We start from the raw sequence: 11,018 nt of genomic DNA on the forward strand, positions 1-11,018 counted from the left end.
CAGTCCAGAATTTCCCCAGATAGCAAAGCGTAAGCCGCATTCTAAGGATTATGTTCGAGTAGACGTGCGGAGACTTACGTCCTCCACAAGACATTTTCAGCAAAGTCCTACTCTGGGTTGGAATGTCAGAAATTGCTCACAGATCGGCTCGCCTATGCTTAGAGGCAGAGATTCATCTGTGGGCTTGGTTCCCTGGAACACAGGAAAGCCATTTGAACAACTTCTTCCTGTAGGATGTGGAAGATCACTACTGTAGAAGCCTTTTTTGTTCTTTTAACCAAGCCCAGATGGTAGGTTGTAAGTAAGTTTTAGTTGTATCTGCTCCTTTTTGTTAAGTCCCAACTTTGGGGAACTCTTTTATGACTACTAGAATATAATATGCCATAAGGGAGAGGAGTGGTAACCTCCTTTTTTAGTATGAGGAATAGCTGGGGCACATACTTGCCGCCTAGTGTGTTAATCCTGTTTTTGTGTCTGTGTTCGTCTCAGGAGAGAAACCCTTTATCTGTGAAATCTGTGGCAAAAGCTTCACCAGCCGCCCCAACATGAAGAGGCACCGCAGAACTCATACAGGCGAGAAGCCCTATCCGTGTGATGTGTGCGGCCAGCGGTTCCGCTTCTCCAACATGCTTAAGGCCCACAAGGAGAAGTGCTTTCGGGTGACCAGCCCCGTGAACGTGCCGCCTGCTGTCCAGATCCCACTCACAACCTCCCCGGCCACCCCAGTTCCTTCTGTGGGGAGCACCCCCACGACCCCCGCCCCTCCCATCAGCATGAACCCCGTCAGCACGCTAACCCCTCGGCCCATGCCCCACCCCTTCTCGCACCTTCACATCCACGCACACCCTCACCACCCACACCACCTTCCTATCCCCCCAGTCCCTCACCTCCCCCCACCTCCAGCTCTCTTTAAGAGTGAGCCTTTAAATAACAGGGGCCAGGGTGAGGACACCTTTCTGCGGCACCTGGCAGAGAAGAGCAGTTCAGCCCAGCATCACTAACGTCCATCTCCTTAAATGCGTTCTCCGCGAGTCCCGTGCCCCGGTGTGAGTTTGCAGAGTAGGGGTCGGTGAGCGTTTCTCTAGCTGTCAGACTCTCCTCAGCCTCCACCAAGAGCTTTGTCATTGTCTTGGTGAATCAGCACATCCGAGGGAGTGGACGAGAAGACCCTGAGCTCACGGCGGGAACTGTCGAACCAGGGAACCACCGAACTAAAGCCCAATTTGCTTGCATTTTCTGGTGACTTTTATAAATTTCAAATACTCAGACTTGTGGAATTTTATAATTTCATATCAGCTGATGAGGTATGCTTGCTTTTATATCCTGGACTTCTCCTCAAAGAGGGGACAGGCCTGGTTTCCTTTGTACTAATCGGGAAGGCTGTGACATTAATCCAGAGCATTAATTGTATCACTGTGTATCGTAACATTCTTTTCAGCTTTTGGTGCTGGCTTCAGAGTTGAGCTAGCCATGTTTCACAGTATATCAAGCATTATAGAGAAAGACAGAAATTTTCTTCTTTGTGTAGCTCTCCTAATGCACTCTTTATTTTACTACAGAAATTATTTTAGAGTTTTTGTATAGACTTCTTTAGTAGTCTGTTTCTAAAATGAAATGTATTTCAATAAGCAGTGTAATTTTTTCAGTGTAGCTGGACCTATGTTGTAAAATAGAAAAAATTTTTATAATCATCAAAATGTGATTCTTAAAGATGCATATAACTTCTATAGTTCAAAGTTATTCTTACATCCGTACAACTCAAAGGTGCTTCAGAGACTAGATGTATCTGAAAGGGTCTCCAGACCAGGTTACTGCGAAAATGAGGTTTTGCTTTCGGAATTTGGCAGAAGTCCTTGGTAGTTTTTTAATCTCTGCTTAACACTCGGGGGCCTGTTAGGCTCACGGACATGCTGTGTCCTCCATGTTTCGTTCGGTTCAGTTAGTACGTTGAATGGAATGATTTGCAGAGGGTTGAGCCTTTTCCAGGGAGGTCACCTGAAGCTGGCCTGTTTTGAAAATCTGAGTAAAGCCGTTCGCCGTCAAGAGGAGGAGGTGGCGGAGGCTGTTTCCTCTCAGTCACGTCTCGCTTCCCCCAGAAATGTGTTCAGGTTCAGCCTCTGTGGGACGACCAACTGAAGTCTCCTAATACACTGCTCACTTTAAGGTTGCTTTATTTTTCTAATTGTCACAAAAAGATAAAATAGTACACTAAAATCACAAGCATGGTGTTGCCTGATAGCAGCTGAGAAATTTGGATAAGAACACAAATTGGTTATGACTTTTAAAATGTCTCTTCTATCCATGGATGTAGTCACAACTTCGAGCTGTTCTAACACAGTTTAAATTGTGGTGAGAGAGAGAAAACGACGTTTTGCTGCCCTGTCCTCTGCAAGCGATGATGTGATAGCAGCCTTCTTGGTGATAAGGAGAGCCGCAAATGGGGCAGGTTTGAAAGAGTTTGGGTAACTTCTAAAGAGCATGGTCAGTCAGGAGCTCATTATAAGAAAGGCTGAACAGAAGGGCTGACAGATTGGTTATATTTAACTGATCACATTTATCCAGGCTCAGTGTAGATAAAAATTTTGTAATTTTTCATCTCAGCGAACTGAGTTTCAAAGCGAGGTCTTTCTTTCTCCCTCTCTCTCTCTCTCTCTCTCTCTCTCTCATTTTTTTAATCTTGAAATTTCTTCATTTTTCTTTCCTCAAGGTTTTAAATCTTTGCCTGAATCAGAACCCTGACTTTTATTTATTTTTTTATTTTTAATATTAAGTGTGCAGATAGACTTACAGCACTTTTTCTGGCTGATTAGCTCTGTGGTAGGAAAACTGGAACTCTTTCCATTGAGGTTAAGCCCCTGTTTTTAAAATATCGCACTCTCTGTTAGCTTTTTGGTTTAATATTTCCAGATTTTTTCCTTCTGATTACTGCCTTTGTCTTCTATAATGAGCATAGGAAAATTTGGGAATGAGGCGGAAAAGTATCTCAAGACATACTTTTCCTGTTTCTGGATGTAACTTCTAAGGAATGTGGTATTAAATATTTGTATACATTCTTTGAACACTCAAGTACCCAAACCAATAAGAAAAGTTAATTCCTTATTTATGACTGTTATATCTTTAGTGGCTGCCTCCCCTTGTTTACACAGTCTCCTTGGCGTTCCATGACAAGTTTGTGGATATACCATGTGTGGTATATGTGTGGACATACCATTATTTCATGTCCAAGCTTGTAATATTAAAATGATGTTTAAGATGTAAATTACAGCTTAGTTAATTGGTTATACCTTATTTTGTTCTAAATAAATTTACAATATTGGGCAGCAGTTCTGAATTCTAGACTTGAGACCATTGAATCAACCGTTTTATGAGGTGTACTATAATTACACACTGGAAAATTCAGGTAGTCATATTTGATTTTCCATTCAAGTGAATATAGCCATAAGAAAATATCTACTACATAGGAAAACCAATATTAAGCAAATAATCACCACCACCCTTAACAGAAGCAAAGAAAGGATTATCTTTTTTTAAAAATCAGCATTGTCAAACAGTACATTTCTTAGTGAAATGTATTGTGGAACAATCTGGAAACTTCCAATTTTTTTTCCCCTAGATAAGCATACCCTCCCTGATTTGGGGTTTGTGGTCTTCGGGAAAACTGCTCAGAATATAATGACTCCTCACCAGTGTCATATTACATATGCCTAATGAAATGCATTAAGAATATTCATACCATTAATGCTTCTGAATAGAAGAGCTGAAGAATTAAGCCTTAAACGTATACGTGCATCAGGTTTAACACGCTTAAGACTCAAACTCAGGGTTAAAATTTTGATTGGGGTCCTTTACTAAAATAAAAGTTGCATTTATATATGGTGTGTTCCCTCCCACCTATAGTACAGCACCCTGTGACTTATTCAAAACTTATTAACTACTTGTTATCTGTTTATGAAAAAAAGAACTGTGGAGGAGTTTGAGTTCTCAGCCCTTATCTGTACTTAAATTTTAAAGACAGCAAAGGCCACATTTCAGCATTATATAGATACCAAATTGAGGCTGTTTCTCCTGACTTAATTTTACTGTCTTCAAAGGCTTGTGTCGTTGCTAGAGTTAAGACTTACTTGAAAATTCCCAGCTTGAGTTGCTATTGCTTTTTAAATTTTTTTTGCACTTTTCTATTCTTTTCTCATAGATGTATCATTCAAATATAAACTCTTCCTTAGCCTGAATGAAAGGCTGCTTGTTGCTTTCTCAAATTGAGTGGGGCGGGCTCATACTGAGTCAGATTTTACATCTGAATGAAGAAAATAAGATGAACGGTTTAAAAGCACGTGGCTTCCTTTCCGTGTATATTTGTGATTTGATCCTTATTTTTAGCAAGCAGGGAAGTCTCCACATAAAACTTTACTACAGTAGTTCAAAGTAACCTTTGCAAATCAGTTATGTATACTTTTACAGTCTACCGTTTTTCCGTTAACCGTTCTAAATTAATGACTGAGCGTGGATATTACCACAGTTGTACCATCTTTTTTAAAACTACATTGGTTGAAAGTACCTTTTCATTGTGGTTAGAATGCTCCCTATAATTTGATTGTCCCTTGTATACTAACTGGAGGCAAAATACTCTGAAGAGATACTTGTACACTTTTTCTACTTCTTGAAATTTTTTTCACTTTTTATGTTTTTTGAATGGATATGCTTGTTTAGCTTAATTTTTATTTCACTGGAAGTTTTAAATCTTAAGAAAATCAAGCAGAAATAGAAATCCATTGCAGACGTGTATTATATTTACCACATCTTGAAGATTTCCGTTAGTGAAACACAGAATGGTAGGTGGGGTTTTAATGTTTAAAAAGAGAGAGAGAGAGAGAGAGGAAAACTAAAGTTAGAGAAACCCATCTGTTTGAGCTACTGCATAGGAGAGACAACTTTTATTACATCGCTGATCCACATGATGAACATTTCGATGCTGTTCCAGACTGTATGGGAAGTATTTGATGAAAAAGGGATAAGTTACACCTAAGAATTTTATCAACTATCTCCCATTACAAAAATCAACTCACTTGGAATTCTTCAGACTATAAAATTGAGCAAGTAAATATTGGGTTTTAATTTTCATTTACCTAAACCAAGATAGGAAATTTCCCAAAAGATCATTTTTTTCGGGAATGAAAGGTCATTAGCCACTAGAGATACTGGCATTATTATGTACTAGCAACACCCTAGCTAACCTGCTTCTGTCATCTGTAGTGTTTATAACAAATAACAATGACCTTCCAACCCTGGACACTACCTCGATAAAGCAAACCAGAGATCCTCTCTACACTTTCTATGGAAGCCATAAAAGTTGCCATCGGTATATCTACTTTCATAGTTCTGTACTTTTATACTCTCTAGACTTTTTATAGACTTTGTGATCAGATCTTTTTGTCTTAGAGGATAGGTTTTGCAAGATTCAAAGGAAAATCAAACTCCTTGGTTGTCCCAGCTTTGAAGCTTTAGCCTCAGTAAATTTGTTTAAAGAACTAGATAATGTACCACTTATCAAATTTTTCATTAAACTCTTTTGCAGAATTGCATATCGGGAAAACAAACTTCTCTAGTCATTCCCTAAGTAGAAGCTATATTGTTGCAAGAAGCTACTTACAAAGCGGATTTCTACCTTGTTAGACTCTGTGTATAACTTGATAATATATGTCTTGTCATAATGTTCCTGGAGTTGTTTTTATTTCCTTATGACAGATTAGTGAGTGTACATCTCTCACTAATCCTGTATTAGCTCACTGCAGCTTCAGTCTCTCTCACTCTGTTCTTGAGTGCCTTCAAAAAGCCAGCATCATGGAACATTCTTTTCCTGATCTAAATCCTACCTCTGATTATTCATCGTCCATGAGTATTGGAACTCACTCTTATTCCAATTGATTTGTCTCTACAAACTAGCTCTAAAACCTTGGATGTGAATTTTTTATGTATTTCTGTTTTGTTCCCCCATGTCACTTTTAGATTACATTTTAAACTTTTATTTATATCTTATTTCTTCACTTATTACATCTCTAGTGATGAAAGGCTTTATCCTTATCTTAACTGCTCATGTTCCTTTCTTTCACCAGAAAGTAGATGTTCCTTTCAAATTAAAGGTCATTGAGTATCTCTCTTGAACATCTTTTTCTCGTCTTAGTCTTCCTGAAATGCCTCCCCTTTCTGATTAAGGGATCTAGATTGCTGCTCTTGCTATGCCCTGTTCTGATACGCTCTCTCTCTTCGAGAAACATTTGGCCAGGTTGTACCCATAATGTTATTTTAGTCAAATCAATTTAAAAGTGCTCTCTGGGTTTATCCGAAGTCCTTTACTGATTTTTGATCTGCCTCTCTCATCCTTCTGTCCCTCAAAAACTTCCGGTTACTCTCTTCTACTTGTTCACATCTAATTAATTTTTAAAATATTGTTGATACGTAGTATATGAAGGATGTCATAAAAAGGAGGTTTCAGTGTGTTCTCCATGTGATATGAGCACCTTATTGATAAAACATTGTAGCGATTGGCTCATCTTTCACGGTCAGAACCGCAGTTCGTGCTGCGTACAGGTGTCTGGCTCCCTTTCAGTTCTCCTCCCAAACTGAAGACAAACAGACCTCATTAAAATGAGGAAATTAGATTGCTTTTTTTTTTTAAGTGAATGAAAGCTATTGAGTTGGGTATTTTGGCCTTAGTCGTAATTTTTCCTTTCTGACTTAAAACGTCATGCCTCTTTCCTTAAAGTTGATAATACTAATACTCAGGTTTTCAAGGCTAACTAACCACCACGTGACGTGGGAGTCTAAGAAGGCAGCTGTTAATAAATTCTTGTTCCTTTTATCTGGCGACAGTACGTTATTGGTGGGGTAGTGTGACATTGTGAGAATGCTTATGTTTGATAATGAATAAATTCAAGACATTTGAAGATGTCACTGGCTGTTTGGAATGGGAATACTCGTTTACAAAATGCAAAAAGTAGATTTCTACAGAAATAAGTGACAAGAGTTTCTTGTTGTTTGAAATCTTCTTGCTTTAGTATGCCTTGATAGTCCCCAAACCTAGAAGTTTGCCTCTTTTAGGTGGTAACTGGCTACCTAAAGTAACCACTTTGAATCTGTGGCTTTTCTCCTGGGACTCTCATCTCAGGCAGTACAGCAGTGGGAGCCGTGCGGGGAGCGGGGGAGGGGGGGGCGCTCACACCTGAGGAGCCACATCCCTGAGACAGACTGTTGGCTTGTTTCATGTCTTTGTACGTAGGAGACGTTTGGCACAAGTATCAAAGGGCCTTTGCCTCTAAGAAGTATCTCCTCCACTTTCTAGTTTCACACTATTTGAGCTTCCCTGGTGAGATCAGCGATGTTACAAATTACTTGAAAATGATTTTGGGGATGGGGCAAGAAGGGGTAGGAGCTGAATTTTGCTTAACTTTGGAAGGAAATCTGGAACTCGCATTGTTGGTTTTGATCAACCAAAGAGCCTGTCTCTATAGCGGATGTGCCAAAGAATCAAGTTGTTTCTAACTATCCAGCTCCTCTGAACAAACACAGCTTCCTTCTTACCTTTTACAGGTGAAAAGGGACCGTGTGATCACAAGGCCAGAGACACCAACTCACATTCTGCATAGGACTTGAGGCTGCGTTTAATCGCATTCAGAAGTTGGTGGGAAATATTTTGTTCTTTTAGAAGCTCCAGCCTATCCTAGAAATATCTTTTCTGTGCTTCATTATTCAACTCATTAGACTTGTTCCAAAAGTAAAAAAGAAAGAAACTGTGTGGCATAGTTTTGGTGTTTACTGCTGAAGTTGCATCCCCAACCATATCTATGCAGCCTCTGAAAATCAGATGAATTCTTCTCAATCTTCCATATGTTTGAATATACATCTTCCTCTTGACATGGGCAGCATGATTCTGCTCCACCAGCAGTACTGGCTTTGTCCACAAGGGAGCAACAAAATACTTTAGCTTCTTTATTCTTGCCTTCTAAAGAAAGATCCCGCTTTTAAGTCTCTTATAGAATATTCTCTCTAGGCTCAATATTTATTTATAGATCTTGGTTTTTAAGACAATTTCCCTTATTACTAAGTGCTCAGCCTTCATGATGGAAACAAAGGTTGATATGTGGGTCAGAGGTCCTTGTGGGTCAGGCATCTGAATTAGCCTTTTTACATATTGGTGCCAGAGACTGAAAGCCAGAACCTTCCCATGGGGGATCCGTTGTGTGCTAAATGCAGAGCAGGAAGGCCACCCTCCTTGCTTCTTTTCTCCCAAGTCCCACCGCCAGCGCGGGGCCATTACATCTCTGAGAAGGACACGAGCGGCAGGGGTAGCTCTGGAGTATGAATGAGGAAGTGCTTCTTACCTTCTCTGCTCCAAGCAGATGTCTGTTACGGTTAGAATCCAGTGTGTGTGTTCCCGCTGTGTCAGTTACTTGTCTTAGGGCTCCTAACCCTCATCGGCTCTCTGACCACGAGTTTTGTTTGTGCTCATAGCAGCGCCTTCCTCACAAGAGGCAGGTCAGTAGTCAACCAAGAGGAAACACCAGACCCTGTTTAGCCCGTAGAGCCAGGAGGCATTTGTACCTGGAATGGCCTTGCGAACAGATACCTGCCTGGCCCTTTTTCCCCAGCCAAGTCTGACCCTGAGCAATACAGACAGATAGAGGCATCCACTTGTAACCCCAGCACTTGGCAAAAAACAAAACTGAAGCTGGGATTGGTTTAGGTAACGGGGGGGGGCCAGGTGTAACTTGTCTGTCTTTATTTTTGTTTTCCCCAACAGTACTGAAATCACTTGCACTTTTCCTCTTTTCTTAAAGAAAAAAGTCCAGTTTGCTTGCCAGGAATTGTTCAGCGTTAGGTTTACAAAGCTTGTTGTTGAATGTTGAACATTTGTCCAAAGGAGTTTGACAAAACAGAAGCTGCTTGGTCCCTGTTCTGCCTGCTAGGTCATAAGGATTAAGGCCACGTAGCTGGGGTACTTGTGTCAAGTCCAGAAGAGGGCAGTGTCCCTCTCCTACCTCTGTGAGGACGCAATTGAAGGTGAAGGTGGACTCATGTAGGACAGGTACCTCTCGTGCTGCAAAGAAGTTTAGAGGAGTCTTTCAGTTGGGGAGGTGACAGGTAATAGGACAGGATCTCGTAAGATGGGAAAGATACTGGGGAGAGGAGAGCTGCTTGGCCCCAGGGAACCGTAGTGAGGGGGAACCAAGCTTCCCTCCTGAGTCTCCAAACTTGCCCAGCTTCCCTGAGTCCTCTGTATTCCAGCATCCTGTCAGATCCCTCAATGTACTGATTTTCCCCCCTTGTGTTAACTATACCAATATTATTTTTTTAGCAATTGAAATGCACTTTTTAATTTCAACTCAATCATGATTTTAAGTATAAAAAATTTATAGACTGTTAAAACTACTTTTTTGTGTATTTTTAACCACTTGATGTAGCATTGTTTATTTTATTCTTATGAGACTCTGGTACAAGGTGTGCCACTTCATGATATTTCTGAGATGCTGGGCCTTTGGATGTGTACGGTAACCAACTTAATGCTAATGTTCACAGTAAAAAAAAAAAAAAAAAAAAAGTAGTCATATCCATCGTGTGTATTTCTTCACTTCATTTCTTCCTTCCTTATCCTCATGTGACAGTCCTCATAATAGGCTGGCCAGCCCACAAATCCTGCTGACCTCTTTGTGAAGGGTAACATGTTTTCAAGGCTGCTGGCCAAAGTTAAGAGTGATTAGTTCTCTTTTATTCTGGGCTGCCTGGCTCAGTGCTGATGGTTTCAGTAACACCACTCTGTGTAGCTGAACGATAATCTGAACATATCCTGGAAAACAGTATTTGAAAAAAAGGATCATGATTGGGTTCTGAATCAGTTTGAAGAAAAAGAAGACAGATGGAAAGCGCTTACAAAGTACGCTCAGTGAAAAGCAGTGATTATAAAATGTGGCACTTGGATGAGGCTCCTTTTCCTTCCCCTATTGCCATTAATTCGTGCACTCATTTGTTTACTCCACAAATGTTTATGGAGTGCCTAACATGTATTGGGCCCTGACCTGGCCACCGGGGGTTCAGCCATGAACAAGACACAGTCCCTGCTCTCATGGAGCCCGTGTTCCAGTGGAGGAAACCTGACAACAAACAAGTAAATAATTCTCCAGCAGTGAGGCTTGCCCTCAGAGCTATTACTGTAGCCACTGGAGGATCAACTATTTTCTATCGAGCCTTTCAAGCTCAGGACTCCACCGTTTCTTTCTGTCTAAGGATTCCAGTGGGGGAGTTAAGCACATAGAAAGGAAATCTTGTTCAAGGTTCCTTTTGCTTCAAACCTCTTAGAACGGAACAAAACTGCCCAAATCATAGAATTACCATTCTTATTCTTTATCATCTTGTAACTCTGGCTAGATGCTGATGTTAACACACTTTTTTCATGAATATAAAGTAGATATTCCCCCTACCCCAGTGTATACTAAATCAGTGGCTTTCAAACTTTGGCTGTGACCCATAGTAAGAAATGTATTTTCTCATTACTTGGCTATCCAATATACATATCTATGAATTTATTTATACAAGTGAATTAAAAATCCAAGAAAAATATCTTTGTGCTGCACTTTGATATTTTCTATTCTTTTTTTTTTTTTTTTTTTTTTTTGCGGTACGCGGGCCTCTCACTGCTGTGGCCTCTCCCGTTGCGGAGCACAGGCTCCGGACGCGCAGGCTCAGCGGCCATGGCTCACGGGCCCAGCCGCTCCGCGGCATGTGGGATCTTCCCGGACCGGGGCACGAACCCGTGTCCCCTGCATCGGCAGGCGGACTCTCAACCACTGCGCCACCAGGGAAGCCCTCTATTCTATTTTTTAAATGCTGATCGTGAACTACTAAATTAATTTTAAGACCCACTAAGCCCGTTTGAAGAATCTTTTCCTAAAGCAGTGTATATGTGTATTATTTTATTCCAGCAGCAGCTTGAATTCAATTTCCTACAGAATCGGGTTGTTTTAACTGGA

General features: G+C 40.7%; 1 protein-coding gene across 1 annotated transcript in view; it reads left to right on the plus strand.

Annotated features, from left to right (window-relative positions):
- ZNF652 (zinc finger protein 652) overlaps positions 1-10,610 on the plus strand; it is a 71,142-nt gene extending 60,532 nt beyond the window's left edge. Inside the window, exon 7 of the mRNA XM_029211373.1 lies at positions 490-10,610. Within this exon, the coding sequence (XP_029067206.1) occupies positions 490-1,001 (512 nt within the window). The 3' untranslated portion in view covers positions 1,002-10,610. The remainder of the gene's footprint in view (positions 1-489) is intronic.
- The last annotated feature ends 408 nt before the right edge of the window (positions 10,611-11,018 follow it).

This window comes from Monodon monoceros, unplaced genomic scaffold (assembly GCF_005190385.1).
Source record: "Monodon monoceros isolate NGI ecotype Baffin Bay Population unplaced genomic scaffold, NGI_Narwhal_1 Super_Scaffold_9, whole genome shotgun sequence".
NCBI lineage: Eukaryota > Metazoa > Chordata > Mammalia > Artiodactyla > Monodontidae > Monodon > Monodon monoceros.